The following is a 21655-nucleotide window of genomic DNA, read 5'->3' on the forward strand; positions in this document are numbered from 1 at the left end:
TTTTCGTAAAGCCGTGATTTTTTGTCCCTGTATATGAAAATGATACCTGAATTTTGCCCGGCGCATCCACCATTTTACTTTTCAGTTTTCTCTATAAAAATCTTCATTTGTTCTCTATGATTAATATTAGATATTACGTATCTCTTTATTTCTCGAAATTTAGAGGCGATTAAGAATAAACCCGACATTCTCCTTACTGGAAATTCATGTGGAATCACGAATAACTTATGAATTCCTAGAGCAAAAAATAAAAATGCACACTGCTTATTTGAGGTTTACCGGTTCACGCCAAAGTTTGTTTTGGTGGATCCTGAAAGACACGTGGTAATCCAGGATTAGTAAGTGAACCGGTCAGAATGTCACAAAAAGGTTGAAACTGACCCTGATACCAGTTCGTCAGTAGACTATTTATTCTTTCTTACATCTTTCTTCTAGAAAGGACGAATTTTTTCACTACAATGACATAAAACTATTTTAGCATAGTCTTGGTTATTATCAAAGAAAAAAATCATGTTAGTTAACAGCAAAACAACATGAACAAAATATACATTTGGAGTTGCTGCCAAATTTGATGATAATGATCTGATGAACTTAATAAATTTTTCAGTACTCAGTCTGTAAAATGGTACTTTAGCGGATTCGTTTGAATCAGCAAAATGCTCGGCAAAATGCCATTTTATCGGACGAATACCTTAATAGCTACTTTAACGTACAGTTTGAATCCGCACATATAGTGTTATTTATCGAACAAGCTGGTTAATGAAGGCGTTAAATTACCTTAACTTGATGCCATTTTTTTGGAAAAAAATTATAATAGAGAAGTCAGCTAAGTTTTGTGAAAAACATTTAGTCTTAAGACATAACATCAATAATTAAAACTGATATTAAAATATCAGCTCTACTCAATTGCCAAATGGATTGGAATCATTTATCTAGCAATTTAAAACGTAATGTCAGACGAATTTAAATTATTATTTTCAGTAATACGATGTGAGTGATCTAATTTTTTATCTTCAAGAAATAAAATTAAGCAAACAGTTCTCTCGTACTTCGTTCAAATCACAACCAATTTAATCGTGCTCTGAAAACGACGTAGGTTTAGAATATCAGCCACTCTCGAATTACCAGTTTGGTTGCATTCAATTTATTATCTCTCCTGCTTCAATCTCATGACAAAATGAAGACCTAATCAAATGACACATCCTGTCGATGAAATTTACGTAATTTGTTTGAACAACTGATTAATTCTTTCGCCTAATGGATCATCCCAAACAATCTGACATTATAATAACATAAACATATGTTTCAAATTGATAATCGTAATCCTTCTTCAAACGAAATGCTCATCAAATTGGAAATTAGTTTTGTGGAATAGAAAAATTACGTAAGCGCTAGACTTCCACGGATTAAGCCTTCCAATCTCTTTACAAACTTCTTGCGGCAAGTTAATAATTAATCCCAGTTGGTGAGAAGGGCTGAAGAGAATGGTTTGAAAAATTAATGATAGCAATAATACAAGCTAGAATGTCAAACGAGTTTTCATTTGTTGAAATTTGGTCATATCCAGGCGCATGCTTAGAATTCACGTGTATAAGGAAGAAAATTATAAAAATTCTTTTAGTTAGTGTAATACCTACAGACGGTTAATTTCTCAGCACAGAATGAAACCGTTTTGAGATGTGGAAAATATTTTGTTTATTGAATGTGCTTTGTGCCGGTGGGAGTTTTCAACAAACACCCAGAAACTTCAAAAAAGGTAAACAAACCATTTTTGTTTAATAAAATGTTTTTGTTAATTTCCTTAAATTAATTTAGAGCAAAAATGTGGTAATCATGCATACAACATTTTTGAAGCAAACCTCGTTATTTATAACAAAACAAATTTTTATTTAAAAATTTAGACGCGATATTTTCATACACGGAATCGGTCAAATTGAGAAAATAGGGAAAATTTATATTGCTCGTTGTAATAACAATCCTACGCTTATATATGTATGTACACATTGGAATATTACTTGCGATATTAAAATAAATTATTTGGGAAATTACTCCGTTTTTACAAATTTTTTGAAAGTTGTTTATTGTTCCTACATTGTATTAAAATTAAAACAACCACTGATATATTTCTGTTGCCTTTTAACCGGTCTGTTAGCATGTGTAAGAAGAATATAATACTTGAATACATATAGCAATTCATACATTTGAACAAAATTCTAATTCTAATAAGCTTTTAAGTATGACTGAATACAGTAATCCATACTGACTAAATCTACGAACGATTTGAAACAGGATAATATGTGGGATCCTGAGTCGTCTAGCCTACGCTGCATATATTTTAAAATTAATCTATTTTTATATTAGGCGTCGGCGTTGACGAGAACTCATTTAATTTTTTTTAAATAAAATTATAGCATTAAATGTTGGATCCGCTAGGATTAAAATTACATACGAGTTTAAATCATAAAAGCTGTTATTACAAACTGAAGTATTTTTATTATCACCCTTTTGAAAAACAATATACCTGTTGTTATTCCAGATAAAACTACAAATGGTTGATATTCGCTAGTAACAAAAGTGTACTTCGTCTGTCCGGAAATACTCAGTACTCTTTTTTAAATTTAAATGCCCCCCGGATTGAGTTCACAAGAGGAAAAAAAAGTTTATTTTCAATTTTACAAAAAAATGACAAAGAAATAACATTTTTTGTTTATTTCAAAACAGTTAAATCTGCAATTAAAATTTCAAAATTATTAGTTTGTACTCTTAAAATTAATGTTTTTATTATTTGTTTTCATCGTGTTTAAATAAAAGCAGGCTGTGGATTCACAATATCAAATAGTGCGTTAAAGATTAAAGGAAAATTTACCTAATAATGTGTAAGTATTAAAAAATTGGAAAAGAAATGCAATTGTATCCTTAACAATAATTGAGAAAATTCGAAACAGTCTTAAAGAATTACGAGTTAGAATTGAACTATGTGCTAAAATATATACATATATTATTATATATATAATATATAAAAATAAAAAAGTTCTTCGTTATTATTTGTTTTTTCCGATTTTAAGAACACGGCTTGATAATATTAAAGTTTTAATTAAAGATTTATTTATTTTAAACTATGCAAAAAATATTATTTCTTTGTCATTTTTTTATAAAATCAAAAATAACGTTTTTTTTCCTCTTGTGAACTCAATCCGGGGCCCGAATTCATAGTCAGCTCTCAAGTCATTGCTTGAGTCGAATTTATTGAATAAGTCTTTTTTGGAGTACTGTTCCATAGTTGCAATATAAGTATGACTTGATTAAGAATTGCTTGTTTCTTATTTCTTGTTTGAAATAAGTTTTTCTTGAATAAGTCGCGATATAAGAAGATGTTTTGTATATTGACGTGAAATAATTTGTCGAATATAAAAAGACTGGTTTATAAAGATTAACCGGAGAATTGTGCAGTGATTCCTGAAGGGAAATCGCCTTGTTATATTGAAATCTAAGCCTATTTTGCGTTGTCCTTTCAGAAATTCGAGTATAGGTACTCCGTTAATATTCATTTTCTTCAGTTCTACCCAAAAAAAGAAATGCCATTTTACAAAATATTAGGAGTAGTTAATAAACTTATCCCTGAACCAGAGAACTTGAAAATGTAATCATTATGATATTTGCAAAATACTTCTCAATGCATTTTGTAAAACACTGTTTTTTGGGATCTCTAACGCTAATAAAATGGTAAATTAGTATATTATGAAACGCGTTTCATAATGAACATTTTGCCGCACGCAGGTTTTTAGGACACGACAAGCGCAGCGAGGAGTGTCATAAAGTAGTAAGTGCGGCAAAATGCATTATGAACAAGTATCATACGCTATTTTTTCTATTTCGCCTTATTTTAAACGAAAAAACTTGATTTCGAAATCTAGGGAATTTTAGGGTAGTTGGCATTTGCAAAATGTTCAGGAAAAAAAATCGAAGTAGCCAAATCTAATTTCAGTCAGTTTGACAGGTGTGACGTTTTGAGGTTACCGGAACGCAAGAGTGCCAAGAGAGCGAAGATGTTGATCATGATCATGCTGGTTCTCTTGCATCCAAAGAGTTTTTCGCCGATGAATTATTAAGCCAAGTACAACAAGAAATAATAGTGTATTGATCGATTTATCATGGTTTTTCAAAACCAAAATCTAATTTGTCAACGTTGACGGCAGGTTGACGGTTTGTCTGCTGCAAACCTAAGAAAAATATAAGTTCCTGGAAATATTGGCACGTGATTGGTCCATTACGATACCGAAATACGCTCAAACGCATATCGAAATATCTTCATTATGAACGCGAAATAGAAAAAATAATTTATACAATGTATAACATACAATATAATCTTCTGACTACTTTGGTATACATTTTTGCCTGCAATAATTACAGTCGACTGTCGATAATTCGAATTACTGAGTTTGATTTAGCAAGTTTTGTTTCTTTTGAAATCATTTTTCTACAAAATTTTGGTCGAATAAGAAAAATAAGATTGAAATATAAACATAAAACAATAATTACAATGTTTTGCTGAATAATCATGACAAAAAACAACAAGAATTTTTTTAAACCTTTTGGAAAAATTCGAGTTATAAAGAAAGAAGTAAAAGTATCTGCTCCAATTATCAATCAACTCTTCTCGTTTCCATAAAAAAATCGTTTTAACGAGTAATAAATTCACATGGTTGGTTCGAATTATAGAAGTCGCCAAGCGTTTATTTCGAATAATCGGAAAATTCGAATTATCGAGAGTGGATGGTACTATAGCATCAAAATGCTCTAGAATACGAAATCAAAAATGTTCAGGACTGATACATGTTTGAGTTTTTAATTTTCATAATTTTATAAGACATTATAACCAAAAGAATTACTTGTACTTTAATGTAGCCGTTGTAAATTTACAAAAAATTTCAAAATTGTAAGTGCATGCAAGATTTGTGGTCCGCATTTAGAAATATAATACAACTTGCGATAATGTGCACGATTCAGCAACTATAAATACAATCGACTGAAAAGTTTTAAGTTAATCAATTTCGAAGAACAATAGACCAAAAATTAAAAAGAAAAGAATTTTTAAAATATTTTTCTGGTATTCAGAGTTGATGGTACACTGTTGATGTGCCATTTTTGATACATTCTGCTTTTACAAAAAGAATAAGAAATTCTTAAGTCCACCAAGTTGTGACGATGAAACCGTATGTGCTTGGAAACTTAAGACACGACTATGAAACATAATAAATTTCTCTCCAAATAAGATTTACTTCATTAAGTTTTTTCAAATATGAACTACTTGTTTGGCGATTATGAATCAATAACGTCGTCTTAAGCACGCAAATAAGATCGACTTGATAAAGCAATTGCTTAAACAACGACTATAAATTCGGGCCCGGGGGCATACTGTATATAATAATATACACGCTTGCCTGGAATGTTGTTTTCTCTTTGTACAGAACCCAAAAAAAATCAGAATTAGAAGAAAAATGTAATTTTTGACATCATCTTCCGAAAATATACAATATTCGAGCAGAATTATTTCTGGTTTTTAATCTTTTTCTTATCAAAATTGTAAGAGTTGTGTTTACTTCTGTGTTTGTAAAGTCTTAAGTCGTCGATAATCTTCTGGTCGAGTCTTCATTAGTTAGATCATTTTCTTCCATTATTTAATCACAGCGGGAAATTTACGACATTGATGCTACATGTTCTTGTTGCATAAAATTTGATAATTCGCCAAGCATCTGTTCACAATTAAATTTGTGGCCATAAGCATGTTGCTTTTTAAGAACAATTTCGATATTTTTAAATAAAAAATAAAAATTTCATTCACAATTTTTAATTTTTTAGTTTAGTTATATAAAATGTACCCATAATTTTTAGACAAAGGAAGTATCTTATTATTAATTTTTGCTCTAATTTTAAAATTATTACTTGCACATTAATAATGTTTATTTCTTTAAGTTGGATCTATGGAATTTTAATTAAAGTTATTCAAGTTTTAACAGCTGCTATTGATGACAACGAAATGTATACGGCAAAATTGTCTAGCGTAATTTTCTCTTTAAATCATAGGCGCACTTCTAATTGTCATTTTTTACAGTAGTCAGTTAAAATCGGCTAGACATTGAACTGTCGAAAAACCAAGAGGCATTGCAAACTTTGAAGAAAAACCGGGGTATGGAATCTAACGCGCGAAACTCCTTCTAGACATCGGCGAAAATCTAGAAAAATCCTCCATTTTTTAAGAAATTGAGTTTATTTGTATTTTATTTTGCATTTTCTTTAAAATAAATCATCATTTAACAATACAGTATGATTCAAATTATAACAACGCTCTTTTATACAGGGTGTCCTAGAACTCGTGACCCAAAGAAAAAAGGCTTATGGAGGCAACAATTCTGAACCAAAATTTGAAAACAAAAATTTTCTAGCTCAAAAAATAATCGAGTTAAGACAAAAAAAACGGTAGCCAATCCGGAAGCTGGAATTATGGTTTCAAAATTTTGGTTCAGAATTGTTTTTCTCTAGGGCGCGAGTTCTGGGACACCTGTATATAAAATTCCATCAATTTCATCAAATCAGAATACAGTAGACTCTCGATTATCCGGGAAATTTTATGAAATTTTGACTAAAGGCTATTACTATCAGCATTTCTTTACGTTATATCCAATATTTTTTAGGAGTATGTATAATATTAGGTAAAACACACATTTAAGTTAAAAAAACTAAGGTTTATTGAAACTAGTGGGCGGCAGTGTAGATAAATTTGAAAACTCAAAACAAACCTCGAAAGCATCTAAAGAATCTGAGGCGTCCAAAATAACCAAAAAATTTCAAGAATCCCTACAAGGATCTGAAGGACATATTGATTTAGGTATGATCAAGAGCAGCCTATAGCTTTAAGAATTACAGCTCCAAAGAACTGAGTCTTGAAAAAATAAAGAGACCAGCCAGAAATGGAGAATAATGATTCAATATTTTCAAATCCTTTTAAATTGAAACATTAACAGGACATCCAAAAAAATTGAATGTAAATCCTTAAACTGTAATTATCCTGTAATTTCTCTTTTATGAGTTCTTCTGCAATATTGGACTTAAACTCAAAATTAAAATTAAAATTAATACATGAGATTGACAAATTAAGAAAAGGAGCTTTCAGTTTTTAAACTAATCGGAAATTGTTACAAGAAACTTACAATAAAATGAAATGAAATTACACGCTAGGCTGATTTTCGTGAAAAAGCTTTTAATTTGAGCTGTAAACATTTTACTACATGGATTAGACAAAAGATCCCTCTCAGTAGCAAGATTTATTTACTAATCAATATTCGTGCACACCTATTCTAAAATTATTATGCTTTCAAAAAAATATACTAAAGAATGAATATTTGAGGTATATTGCAACCGTAACTTTGTAAGTGGTAAATGGGTAATTATCATTATCTTAATAATCACTAAAATAAAACAAATTTGTTTTTTAAAGCAAACATTATTGCAAATTAATATGTTCGTTGTTACGTACCTACGTAATTCTTTTTGCATTAAAAAGGGTATAAAACCAACAGGAGAGCAAAGGAAATTCTGTAAAATTCAATTTAAACCTCATTAAAATTTAATAAAACGCATATAGAATTTTGCTTCGTTCTTTGGTTTTACGAAAAAAGAACCTTGTATACATACATACATTTCTGTTGGCGACGTGGAATTTTAATTACTTTGAACGTCTCCATTTCGTGACTTAATTAGACAGGTTACTGGTGTTTAAAGAATAACAATTAATCTAACAGCAGTTCCACACGAACCTGACACATTACAAACTAAAACATCTTGCAGAAACATAATTTTGTTAAAAATCGAATATTTAAATCTTAAATTAACCAAAACCATAAATGGTTGAATTGTTTGCTACTTGATACTTTAAATAACCACCTTCTTTTAACTACTCTTCTTCACTTCACTTTTTTTTTCACTCAAAATATAAACTCCAAGAATTTAAAATTAGTGGACAAATCAGTTTCAACTATTTACTTAACACATCAGATACTGAATACATAAAAAAGTAATTTCATAATTTGTTTTTGAATTAAAACTTTTGATAAGAAAATTTGTCACACCCGTGACAATATTTCAACAAAAGTTGGCAAAACTGGTTGAAATCTGTGGAGTTAAAAATTGATAATCTGTATACAAAGTAACAAATTGAAGTTTTTGCACTAATTAAAGTTAAAAGATATATCAGTGAAATACTGAAAATAAATGTCACGGGTGTGACAATTGTTAGATCGGACTTTTTAAATTTGAGGATTTAAGGCCTAAACATGTACACACAGTTGGTTTTAACAACTTCTATTATAATGCTCACATGGTAATGAACATGATATAAAGATTTCTAAGATATGATACTCAGGCAACCCGAACGCGTCCAGCTCGCGCAGTGACGTCACACGGAGAGTAGCAGTTGTAAGAATTGCCATTGTACGGTGCTTAAAAGCAGGAATAAAAGTGTTATATTCATGTTATTAAATAATATTATTAAAAACAATGTTTGTTTTACGCAATATCTATTTAATTAAGAAACAATTGAGAATTCGTTTTCCATTTTAATGCTGAATGAAGGCAGTTAAAACAAGTGCAGGTTTGTAGATTTACGGATCAGGACAGGTCAAATAATTGTCGCTTGTAAATATTTTGTTGAAATGAGGTAATACTTCATTAAGGATACGAACGTAGATTTGTCAGTTCAGAATAATGAAATGACTAATCAAGGGTGTGATTTTTTTCAGTGTGTAAAAATAAAATGTTTTGGTTTTGAAATAATTATGGTATTTTTTGCATCTTCTCGAAAACATAATGCGAAAAAAATTCAAATTACGTATTTTTTTAAGTAAGTTTGTCAACATAACTTATACTCCTTTGCAGAAATTGGTAAGCCATGCTGTACTTCTTTACCCTCATTTCAAAGATCATAAAAAATCAATAAATTAAATTTGAAAAAAAGTTTTATCATGTAAGAAAAAAGAAATCAGAAGCTACAAAAACAAACTTAATTCAAAATTAATTAATAATTTTCACAAATTTCCTCTTCCATTTTATCTTATCTCTTCTTTCTTTTAAAATTTTTTCTTAAGTTTTTCATTTTCGCTTTTAAGTAAATATACTTTTGCTGTCAAGTCATTTTCGAGGTCTGTGTTTACGCTATCGAAACAAAAAGTAAAGTTATTTGATTATTTGACAACATGCAAAAACATGCAAACAGAAAAATGATTTCTGAAAAAAACTGATTTTCCTTATTAGATGAAAATGTTAATTTACCTGATAGATTTTGAAGTTGAAGGCACATTGTCAACAAACGTTGCCGTCGTGTTATTGTGGATCTTAAGTTCCCTATAAAAATTTGATTAAAGTAAACAGAAAAAACAATAAAGAATACTACCAATGAAGAATTGTTTGATTAATTACTACTTTTCAACAAATAATGGCCTCATATTTTGCATGAATAAAAAGAAATTAAAGTAATGTAAAAAAATTATTAGCGATGAGTTACCAACTTACTCGGTTTCAATTATGTTTTTCACAAATTTGGCTTGATCTCTTTTGCACGCTCTTTATTCCCGTGCTGTTGAAGGTTTGCCTGATTTTCCTTTAGGAAGAAAAAAAGAAAAATTTCCTTTAGGAAGAAGGAACAGCTTTTAATTTTCTTCCCTTCTTTGGTAAATAATTTAACAGTTCGTATTTTAAGTTTCTTTCATAGTCCTATGCACAGAAATATTTTGAACATATTCTGAGATTAAAAGAAACAGACCGACAACACAAAATCACCCACAATTGTCGTCACACTGTCTTTGGGAAATCTAAAAAATTTGATGTTCTTTTCAGCATAGTTTCTATGATTGTCACTATTGCAACCAAATATAAAACAACGCATTTTAGTATTTATTCGTATTATTATTTTATTAACAAATTAACTTAAAGATATTGAACGAAAATTTGAAAATCGTTAAAAGCTGGCAACAGGATAAATACAGATTCCAATAAGACAAACACGTGCCTTCCATGTAAACTAACGAGTCAGTCTACTCTCCGAGTGACGTCACTCCCCACTCCATAGATGCGCAATATCATACCTTAGATTTCATTATACCATGGTAAAGAAACTGTGGATGGTATGGGAGGCACAAATAAACGTGTCGTTCACAGAAAGGCAGTCAACAATTCTGCAAAAGATTTCTTCTTGAAAGTAGAAAATAAATCAATTAATAATATCAATATTTTGTATATAGATGAATTCAAAGTCAAAATATCTGAATCAACTAAGTAAAAATATTCAAGCAATCAATACCAAATATCCAACAATATCTCATATTTTGTCCAAATAAAGAAGTTAGTTTAGGGTGGATGTAGGTATGTCTCACGGTGAATCGAGTATATACGGTGGCCGCATCTCTCTAGCCGAACAGAATGATGACGTCACAGTCGCCCTGTAGAGAGCGCTTGCATGAACATTTTACGATTATTTCAATTAAATTTTCTCAGAAATAATGTTTAAACTTTTATTATCATATCAGAAAATTATACTGCAATTCCTTTCACTTTGGGGAAATACATTTTTAACCATTTCTTAGCTATAATTTAGCAGAAATATTATTCCGAGTTTTTTTACTGTTGTTATAGTTTTTGTTTCTGTAACATGTTCTATCTGTTTTTGAATTAAAAATAACAAAAAAATACATAATAATAGAAAAGAAAAGTATGTATTTATCTAATACTAGTGTTGGTACCCATGAATTATTAGATTATACAAGATATAAATATAAGACCTAAAACTAGAATACACAGAGAAATACACAAAACATTATAATTGTGGGGTTCAGAGAAAAAGTGGACCAAGACCTTAAATTAAAAATGTTTCTGTTAATTAATGTATTCATCAAACAAAAGTTTATTTAGTATTTGAACCAAAAATTTCAGCGGGCCTAAGACTAAATATTTTTGGTAAAATATTAGGTTATAATTTTTTTGATTTTTAGATTTAATGTGTGTACGTGACTTTCTTTTTGCCCCCGCGGATTCTTCTTGACTCGTATTTAATTTTTTAACCCTCATATACAGGGTGTTCAAAAAATGGCGGACCAACTATTCACTACGTGAATCTCCAGATAATAACTAGTAGCTCAATTAAGTTTTTTCAATTATTGAGTGCTTCGTTGGAAATCTACATCCACTTAAAGGGGCGCTAATTATGGCACAAATTTTTCCTTATAATGAACTCAAGGTTTACAAAATTCTACTAGAGTTCATGTTTTGGGTGACATTTACCTACTTACAGTCTTTAAATGCCTTAAATGTTGATGCAAAACGTTATTTTGCACTTTTAAAATTAAGCTCAAAAGCGCAAAATTAATCTGGCAACATTTCACTTTAAGAATTCAGTAATTAATTGTTGCCTAGTGCCTGACAATGACCATTTTTTTAGAAAAGTCAAACATTTTTTAGGTGTCACAAACTAGAGGAGTTTATTTCTCTAATGATGTATAATTTTGCTGAATATACCGACACGTGAAGGAAACAGTCGAGAAGCAGTAAGGGGCAGTAAGGCTTGTGAATTTCCTAACTGGCAATTTCCCTCCAAGAATTCTTTTCAACGAGTTTATCAACAGGTACGTGAGACGGGCCGATTGGAACCAAATTTATTAGGATCATGGAGGACCCAGGACTATTCGCACACCAAGAAGAGAACAAATGGTTCTTGATCTGCTTTGTGACTTTTACTGGTCAGGTGTTATCAAAATTAATTGCAAACCATAGTAACCAATTACATGATTTATTAATAATTGTAATTACCAAAGTGTTGCTCTGGTCTCAAAATTATACTCCTAATAATTACCGAAAGAATTGAACACTGTTGCCGTTTTTCGCAATATATAAAGTTATTTTGCTCCCTTACAAAGCTTCAAATAAAAATTTTAAACAGCATTTCCAATTCACAGCGTCTTAGAGTTTGACGTTCTTATCAGGTGGTCCGCTATTTTTTGAACACCCTGTATGTGCGTTGAAGAATATATGTAGCAATAATTTCCTTAGGAAATTCTTTTAATTTTTTTTTATTTTATTAATTGTAGTAGATTTAACAATATTTTTATTTTAGTTTAGAGATTTAAAATATTTTTCAAAATTATTTGCAGTTTCAAGCCAAGACACTCGGCACTTTTTGATGTCGGTGTCTGATCAAACGCCACCTTACATTTTTTATCAACGCGTAATAAAGTAATAGACACAATAGAGTTTAGAACGATTGGTCATTTAAACGTACTCATTGTATTTTGCAAACTGTCAAGTTAGAAAATGCATTTTGGCCTCATTTTCGTACGACGTATGATTGTTAATAATTTTTGTAACAAAATATTGTATTGTACACCGTAAATTATTGACTGCTGTAAAGAAGCTGTAAGCTGTAAAGCATTATTGCCACATACCGTCGGCTTAAGTTGTTAAGTTGCTAAGTCATTTTTGAACAAAATACGTTTTTAATTTTATAAAAAGAATAACAGAATAGTACAGCATTGGATGTTTTGATGTGTTATGATTTCAGAATTAAGAAACAATCTATTTTCATTCCCCTAAAAAAAAAATAAGATTTCTCGGCTTCGGTTAAAACAATTCGAAATGCAACTTAACGACTTAAGCCGACGATATATTCTTTAACGCACATATATCAAGGTAAAAAAATTAAATACGACTCAAGAATAATCTGCGAGGGCAAAAAGAAAGTCACGTACACACATAAAATCTAAAAATGCTAAAAAAATTAAAAAACCAACTCTAGTATTAGATACATACTTTTCTTTTTTATTGTTATGTGCTTTATTGTTATATTTAATTCAAAAAGCAGATAGAACATGTTACAGAAACAAAAATTATAACAACAGTAAAAAAGCATTAATAAAATTAGTCTTTCTGCTATATTATTTTCATTTTTTAGCAACGTTTATTTAACAAGTTTTGCTTTTTCACGCCCGTTACAAATGTATGTCACACCCGTTACAGTTTTTTAAAATATTCAGTGCACAATTGAATTGGTTATTCTAATTGCAAAGAGGCTTAAAATGTCTGCCTATAGTTCATATATTTGTGTACTAAAGGAGGAGGAATCAGAGTTTTGTTATTCGCAGAAATATAGAAAAATGTTATTAAAAATAATAAATTTAATTTGTACGCGTCACACCCGTGACATAACAAATTAATTTGTTGCTCTATGATCTGCAATCGTAACTTAACAAATTTTATTTAGATAATTTGCAGCACTTTAACCTACCTGATAACAGTATACTTCTGCTTGAAAAAGCTCTTAGTCGTAAATAAATCAAAAAATTGTTGTCATTTGGTCACACCCGTGACATATGGAATTGCTGCTAACAAACACAAATTTCCTGCGACTACCACAATTTCAAAAGCAAATTTGTTTTCGTGGTCCGACGGCATCAAAAATCTTTTACTACCTAAAACGTTTTAGGCGCAAAATAACGATTATAAGTATTTCTTAAACACCCAAACAGCTGCTTCATGTCTAATTACATTAAAGCTCTTCATCAAAACGTAATTATTTCAGTCGACTACCAGTACCACGTTGAGAAATGGCTCAATAACGTCGATTCTGATTTATCTCAATTCAATTCATTGGCAGCCCATTTAACTTGGAAGCTTTCAACATCTCCGGACGAAAAAACTTCACAACAAGCACGGCAACTCGGAAAAGCGAGGAACAGATGGAAAAACAAGGTGTGCGAATCAACGCTCAAACACGAGTGGATGACATCGGAGCAGAGAAGGAAAATATATTTGATGTGTAGAGGGCCGAAGTTCACTGACAAGATGGTCTTGTGAGTTTTATTTCAGATATTAAGATGGTTTCAATTACTTTTTCTATTTATTCCAGACAGTATTTGGAGGTTCTGGGAAAATTAGCGGAAGAGTACAACTCAGAGGTGTGTTTAAGAGGAAGCCCGGATAAAGTTAACCAGAGTGCGTTGAATTTTCCTACGAAGGGGGTTTGCTTATATGGAGAACCGGACTTGGAGAGAATTATAAAAAGAACTGATTTGGATCCCGAGCAACTGAAATGGATTTGGCTGAATTGGCATGATTCAGTTGGACCTAGAGTGAAGGGGCCGTTTAAAAAAGCGGTGGAGGCCCAGAATCTCGCAGCAAACTTAAATGGTCGGTAGAGGTGTGGTGTCTATCCCAAAAAATGTTTTCTTTCTTTGAAGGTTACAACAACATCGGGGAAGCTTGGCGCGAAGAGCTAGAAACTCCAGATTTGGAAAAATTCGTTTTTGGTTTATACGAAGAAGTAGAGCCTCTTTATTCAATGTTCCACGCTGTGGTTCGGCACAAACTCTACCAAAAGTATGGATCATCTCAAATAGACCCGAAAGGACCAATTCCAATTCATTTATTAGGTGCTGACTCTTTTCCCCGACAGAATTATAACTTGAAATTTTAGGAAACATGTGGGGACAAGATTGGTCGTCTCTGTTAGATCTTTTCAATCTTTCCAACATTAATCTTGACGAGCGGTTGCGTTTTAAAAATCTTAGTGTCAAAAAAATGGTTCTCGATGCTGAAGATTTTTACATTTCGCTCAGTCTCCCAAAAATGACGGATAAGTTTTGGAAATATTCAGTATTTGAAGAAGGAGACAATACGACTTTGTGTCATGGAACCGCTGCGAACTTGTATAGCAAAGACGATTTCAGGTCGTAATGTTGAAATAATACATGGTCGGCTTTAGTCGTTAAGTTACTAAGTCCATTTTGAATTTTTTTAACGGAAATCAGGAAATCTTAATTTTTTCATTTATCGTCAAATCTGAGATTTGAAAACTTGGGGAAATAAAAAACTCGGAATAAGCGGATTTCTCTAAGAATTTTGATGATTTCGTGCAGATTTCTGCTGTTTTCTTGCAATTCAGCCGTTGAATCTTGATAAAAATTAGTGTTTTTGTAGATTTCGAGCTCTTCTTTGCGAATTTAAGTCAGAAAACGGCGAAAATCAGCGAGAAATCGTCGTTTTACATCGAAATAAGCGGATTTCTCTAAGAATTTTGATGATTTCGTGCAGATTTCTGCTGTTTTCGGAGACTGAAAATGGAATGTTTTTTAATTTTAAAATAATAGCACATAAAAGAATCCAACGCTAAAGCTTTTGGTTTTTGTTTTTACAAAATTGAAAACACATTTTATCCAAAAACGAACTTAGCAACTTAACGACATAAGCCGACGCATATAGTATATTGTATCTACATACAGGTGTCCCAGAACTCGCGCCCCAGAGAGCAAGGGAGGGTGCCGGCAGCAATACAGATGGTAAATTTCAAAACAAAAATGAACTAAGTTTAATAGTATTCGAGAACTGATAAAAAGTTAACAACCAATCCCGGTAGCTTATTCGAGAAGTGGAGTAAATGGCCATCCCAATTTCCTAGGCAACGAAAGTCTAATGTTTAACTGACCAATGGATGATAGTATGTGTCCATAGTTACCATTTTTCAAATTCTGTTCAGCTTCGGGATTGGCTCCAGTTTTTTAGTCTTATCTCGGTTATTTTTTGAGTTAAAAAATTATGGTTTCAAAATTTTGGTTCAGAATTGTTGCCCTCATAAGCCCTTTCTCTCTGGGGCGCGAGTTCTGGGACATCCTGTATAACTAGTGCTGAAAAAAGGATATTTCACACGAATGTGTGTTAGTCACTGTAGTGTGAATAAGCACGTGTTATACAAATAAAAAACATGCAGATTGTTAATAAACTCGACAAACGTATTAAAAAAAAAACTTAAATCAACTATCACAACTTCAAAATTCAATAGTTAATTAATATTTGCCCTCTTTTGATTAAAAATGAATCGATGTCTGCGCGCCCGTTTGTCTGGAGTCGTGTGAGTTCGAGTGGTCGTCAGAGAAATAATTTTACACATTCTTTCATTTAGGATGTTGATGTGTGGGCGCGTGAGCATGGATGACTTTTATATTATCCATCACGAAATGGGACACATTGAGTATTACATGGCTTACCAAGAACAACCAGCGATGTTTCAGGTAAAAAATTTGTCTTGTTCGAATTACCTTGACGAACAGATTTTTTAGGACGGAACTACTACGGCCTTCCATGAAAGCATAGGCGACGCCATCATGCATGGCGTCATGACGCCTCAACATCTCCACCGTTTGAATCTTCTTACCGACAATCAGTTACTCGATAATACCACAGAACTCTTTCTTTTGTTCTACCAAGCTCTGTCAAAAATTCCCGAAATTCCGTTCTCTTTGATCGTGGATAAGTACCGTTGGGACATCTTTAGCGGTGAAGTTTCTTACAATGATTGGAATAAACACTACTGGCAGCTCAATAAGAAGTACCGAGGAATTGTCCCACCAGAAGAAAGAAGTGAGATGTATTTTGACGCAGGGGCGAAGTTCCATATTCCTGATAACACTCCATATATTCGGTATTTTTTGAGCAGTATATTACAAATGCAGATATTCCGAAGTCTATGTGAATTGACAATTTATGGACAAACGTCGGATGGACGAAACGAAGACGACAGTTTACCACTGAATAAGTGCGATATTTACGGATCCAAAAGCGCGGGAAAAAAATTATTGTAAGTAGATCCATTTCTAACGTGACCTCAGACTAACCCTTTTAGAGCAATGATGGAAAAAGGAGCGAGCATCCACTGGTCTGACGCCCTCCAGATAATAAGCGGCACCCCTCAAATTTCAACAAAGCCATTTTTGGAATACTACAGCCCAATTTATCGGTGGTTGAAAAAATATATCGAAACCAATAATGTATACGTTGGATGGTAAATAAAATAAAGCAAACGCAATATTTTTACGTCCCTCAGAATTCAAGTTTTTCTTGTCAACTTCCTCGAATTCATCTTCATCTCTGCACTTCCGTAATTACAATTTGATTTCGACGAGAATAAATTGCTCCTCTTATCTTAATTGAATGAGAAAATGTTCGGGGATGCTTCTGATCTTACTAATTATCCGGAAATTTAGGACAAGACAATACAATTAAGTAACTTTTCAATTAGTTTATTTATACAATGTGCTTTATCGTTATTCTGGATCTCTGGAAAAATTCCAGCGGTCCAAGACAAAAGAAGTAATTACAGTTTTTGTATAATACCTGAACAATCCTCCAAATTCACGTAAAATACATTAAAAAGCGACAGTTATTACAATAAGTTTTTCAGTAAAATCAGGCACTGCGTTTAGGACTTACGTATTAAAGCTTAAAATAAGTAACACTTGAAGAGGCACTTAAGTAACTGTGGCTTTTAGTAAATGAATTTTGGCACTGTCTTAAGATACAAACAAAACAATATATAAAATTTGACTTAATCTAAAAGCTTAAATTAATTGGCACGATTAACAAACATGTAGATAAAATATTTGGTTAATAAAAGAAGCATAAAATTAGCACCATCAAATCAATAAATAGAGACACTTAGATTAGAAATCACTGAAACCTAAATGTTAGTTAAAATAACCCGCCAAATCTATTCAAACTTGAAGCTCCTAGTGGACGATTCTTGCTTACTCGATTTCGTCATTTGTACAGTTTTCTTCTCTATGATTTGTTGTGTTACTGACTTCTTCAGCATTTTCTGCTCCAAACTGTCGTTATCTTTCAATACAGGAGGTTCGTTGATATATTCTACGTTCGTTGAATAAGATGATTGATATTGATTGTCTGATCCGTTACTGAATGATTCAAAATTCTTTTTATCAAAAGGACTGATCGCCAACTTTGCATTAGGCGTGCTTGTGAAGTATTTCTCCGAAGCGGAGGAATACGTCGGTTGCGATGAAGATTTGTACGATTCGTATTTGAAACTATCCGTTTTGTAGCCACCCGGAATTTTGTACGTATTTGTTGTGTATTCCGAAGTTGAATAACCATCTCCTCCTGGTCGCTTGTAATCCCCAAATCCTAGTGGTTTGTTCGTAGAATCGTATTTCTCAAAACTGACTGGACCAGTGGGTTTCGTGCTGGAAAAGTCAAAAGACGAAGTTCCAGAAGGTTGTTTTGGTGAAGAAACATTCGTTTGGAGGAGTTTATATGGACTTTGTGGGCTGGTTGGACTGTAGGGTTTACTATCTTGATATTCCTTTGGACTGTACATGGGTGGCCTAGGTGGCGGCTGCGAAAATTTCGGTGCATTTTTACCAAAAGAGTTGTAATTAATTTGATGGTCCTGGTTATTTTGACCGTAGCTATTTGTGCCGCCGTAGACAGCCGTGTCTAAAGCGTTCACTTGGGATTGTAAGAAGTTTTTCCTGCGTTCTAACGAACTAACTTTTTCTGGGCTTTCTAGTTGGCTGTAGGTGTCGTTATATAGTGTGTTTTGTACAGTGGGTGAGTAATTCGAGTGGGAACTGTCGTACGGATAGTGGCCGTATCTATAATTGGAATGAGAAGAACAAAAGTTAGTTTTAAGTCTCTTCAAGGTTAGGAAAATTGCACAAACTTGTGATTTTTTCTTATGTCAATGTTCGTTTAATAATACATATCAGGTGAAATCAGCTTTTCGTTTTCTAACACAAAATCCAATAATTATTCAGCTGGCAAGTCAAATTCTGTCGAACAGAGTAAATGGAATGTGGTCTAATGTGGTCTATACGTTTTGCTCCATGAAGTTAAAATTCAGACAAAAAAAGAAACATCTTTTCTGCTTAAAAATTTGAAGTGACGAAAATACATATTACATCTGCTTTAATATAGCGTAGAATCGAGAGCTTATGGTCAAAACGAGCTTCGGATTTAGAACAGAAATCAATTTTACTTTGAAAAAGGTTCTACTTCTACAGAACAATTTTATTTTTTTCCAAACGTCACAAAAAGTCACTATTTTTAGTGGTTTTTAAACAGTACAGTAGGCAATTTTGTTACTTATAACAAAAATGAAAAGCGCTCGTTGACATGGAAACACTTTTGCTGCCTAGGCTACTATTTAAGACTTACATTTTGAATGGCACTTGCACGAACTTAAGTTTGAAACTCTTTGAAACCAATATTTTTCACAGTAAATGTCATCAATGACAACTACACATAGCCATCTATGTTTTTAGTTCAATTTGCGTTCACTTATTGTCGGTTGTATAAAAAAAATAGAATTGAATTTAACGTTTGGAGATAAAGTACTATTTGTTATTTGGCCGAAAAGTGGCTTTGCTGTCTCGCAATTTTGCATACGCTCGGCTACGCTACGCTTCGCCTCGCTACTGCAATTTAATTTAATCAATTTAATCGACAAAAAGTACCACTTTTCTGCCGTATAACAAAATCTACTATTTTTTTCAGCTTTTGTAGATTAGTTCGGCAACCTCCTCCATTATTTGTCCGATTTTTTTCAACGTTGTACTCAATTGAAATCTTATTCAATTTTGTTTATTCAAATGGCGTGATCACTTTTCTGTAGTTCTTTTTTTTTAAATTTAACAATGCATCGCGTGCATGAACAATAGTTCATAGCTCAGATTTGTATAAAAAAAAAGTTTATGAAGTAAAATATTTTTGCTAGATGAAAAACTGAAATCTGTTGGAGAAAAAATAATATATTTTACAAGTTGATGACAAGTTAAGGTGTCATGTAATTGTTTTACATGGCTGAAGAATTCTCACATGAAATTTTGCAATAGTGAAATTTAAGGAAATCAGTTGTTTCAAAAATCAAGAATATGCGTTCATTTTTGAGTACACCTTTGTGTGTGGAAACGGTTCATTTTATCCATCTTAGGTAATTTTAATGTGTTTTATTTTTTTTTGAAGTAAAATAGGACGCGTAAATGAGACTTTCAATTAAATAAAAACGAATTTTTGAACGAATTTTTTGTATCGTATCTCTTTGTTAATTTAATTTCATTGTGAAACAACAAAAACTAATGATAATGACAAACTGTTTGTTTTTGATAGTTAAATGATTTTGATTTTAATAAGTAGGGGAGAGGGGGGCATAGCGGGGCAACACTCCTGCTGCTCAAATCAAACGCCGTGAAAAAAGTCGAATAGCGTATTTTGATTGGTTGTCAGTTGACAGTTGACCATGTGTGTTTTATAAAACAAAATGTGAAATCCAGTGTTTTCGTTAAAAAATTCGCGAAGTTAGAGAGCAAATTTTTTTCAAATCTAGTCATACGAATGTAGTGGCTAAATATGATGAACCTGCGCATTTGTGTGCAATATGCATTGATGCCTAAGTAATTTTAAAATGTTACTTTTTCTAAGTAGGTACATTATTCAAAAATTTGATTGCCCCATAGGGTACCCCACTTTACCCCTATATGCGGGGCAAATCCCATTTTTCAAAATAATGCTCACATGTCGTAAGTTTTTTATTGTAATCAAAAAAAGTACAACAAAAATCATCCCCAATACATTAGTCTATGATATTTAGTAAAAAATTTTTGTTAATTTCTATTATTTTAGGATGCGTGGCTAATTGATTGTTAAGTTCCCCACTATGCCCCCCTCTCCCCTAACCAAGTTAGTACATTCATTTAATAAAAATTAGACGAAAATGTTATAAAAACTATAGTCGGAATTTTGTAACTTTGGTGTAACCCCGCCCACATGGACAAATGACGATTTGAATTTGTCGAATCACGGAATGGCTAGCCTCCTTTACACAACATAATCAAAAATTTGACAACTCTAGTGACTCACTTGTCAAGAAGATTTGCAGTTTTGCGGGAATTTAATTAATCGTGAAACCATCATCGATTTTGATCTTGTTTCGTCTTCTAATGTGTAGGCATTTCTACCCAGGCTTCTGGCAAATATCAACTATCAAAATGTTGCAGAGTAAATCAGACTTCCAGCTAAAATTAAATTTTCCCAAAAGGTAGGCGGAGTTAAGTCAAAGTTATAAAATTCTGACTATACAGGATGTCCTAGAACTCATGACCCAGAGAGAAAGGGAGCAATACAGATGGTAAATTTTAAAACAAAAATTGCTTAAGTTTAATAGTATTCGAAAAAGGATAAAAATTAAACAACCAATCCCGGAAGGTTATTCTAGAGATGGAGTAAAATTTCCTAGGCAACGAGAGTGTAATGTTCACCTGACCAACGGACGATAGTATGTGTCCATAGTTATCGATTTTCAAATTCTGTTCAGCTTCCTGATTGGCTACCGTTTTTTTGTCTTAACTTGATTGTTTTTTGAGCTAGAAAATTTTGGTTCAGAATTCTTGCCTTCATAAGCATTTTTTCTCTGGGACACCTGTATATCGTGCCATTTGAATAACAAAAGTCAAAAATGTTTTGATCACACTTATTTGGTGGTACTTTTCACGCAAATAAAGAAGTTTTTAAATCATCTAAATCGGACAAAAACTGAAGGCGCTAGACTCAATCTTTCTAAAAATCAATTCAACATCTAATTAATCCCAAGGACATTATGCGCCATGACAAACACAACACAAAACCATATTCAATACCTTAGCAACTGCTCGCTGTTAGAAATAGCTCTGCTCTCAATAAGAATATTTCGCCCTGTTGCTTGTCTGAAACTGTATTTAAATTTATATTGCCATTTCATATAACACACTTGTGATAGACAGACAAAACATAA

At 32.1% G+C, this 21655-nt stretch overlaps 2 protein-coding genes across 6 annotated transcripts in view; one reads left to right on the forward strand and one right to left on the reverse strand.

The window, feature by feature from the left end:
• The first annotated feature begins 1625 nt into the window (after positions 1 to 1625).
• Positions 1626 to 16877, forward strand: LOC148180867 (angiotensin-converting enzyme-like). Its single transcript, XM_088037605.1, has 8 exons — positions 1626 to 1756; positions 13619 to 13889; positions 13946 to 14226; positions 14277 to 14468; positions 14513 to 14765; positions 15995 to 16103; positions 16152 to 16669; positions 16715 to 16877. Exons 1-8 carry the CDS (start codon positions 1678 to 1680, stop codon positions 16875 to 16877), a joined length of 1866 nt encoding a protein of 621 aa, XP_087893731.1. The 5' UTR covers positions 1626 to 1677.
• A 218-nt stretch (positions 16878 to 17095) lies between these two features.
• Positions 17096 to 21655, reverse strand: part of rhea (Talin_middle and talin-RS domain-containing protein rhea) — a 33807-nt gene continuing 29247 nt past the window's right edge. Inside the window, exons 23-24 of one of the 5 annotated variants that reach the window (XM_088049987.1) lie at positions 21522 to 21593; positions 17096 to 18482 (exon numbers count right to left, since the gene is read on the reverse strand). In XM_088049987.1, coding sequence (XP_087906113.1) covers positions 17579 to 18482; positions 21522 to 21593 — 976 coding nt within the window. In that variant the 3' untranslated portion in view covers positions 17096 to 17578. Of the gene's footprint in view, positions 18483 to 21521; positions 21594 to 21655 lie in introns of those variants that run through there. The other 4 variants (XM_088049988.1, XM_088049990.1, XM_088049989.1 and 1 more) reach the window with 4 other exon arrangements.

This window comes from Gnatocerus cornutus, chromosome 1 (assembly GCF_029298725.1).
Source record: "Gnatocerus cornutus isolate USDA-ARS CGAHR chromosome 1, icGnaCorn1.1, whole genome shotgun sequence".
In the NCBI taxonomy this organism is placed as follows: Eukaryota; Metazoa; Arthropoda; class Insecta; order Coleoptera; family Tenebrionidae; genus Gnatocerus; species Gnatocerus cornutus.

Bases quoted from the DNA above. Each gene is read 5' to 3' on its own strand.
- LOC148180867 (XM_088037605.1), top strand. From the start codon at position 1,678: ATGTGGAAAATATTTTGTTTATTGAATGTGCTTTGTGCCGGTGGGAGT. The intron at 14,227-14,276 runs GTCGGTAGAGGT...CTTTCTTTGAAG, and splicing joins TCTCGCAGCAAACTTAAATG to GTTACAACAACATCGGGGAA. The intron at 16,104-16,151 runs GTAAAAAATTTG...CAGATTTTTTAG, and splicing joins AACAACCAGCGATGTTTCAG to GACGGAACTACTACGGCCTT.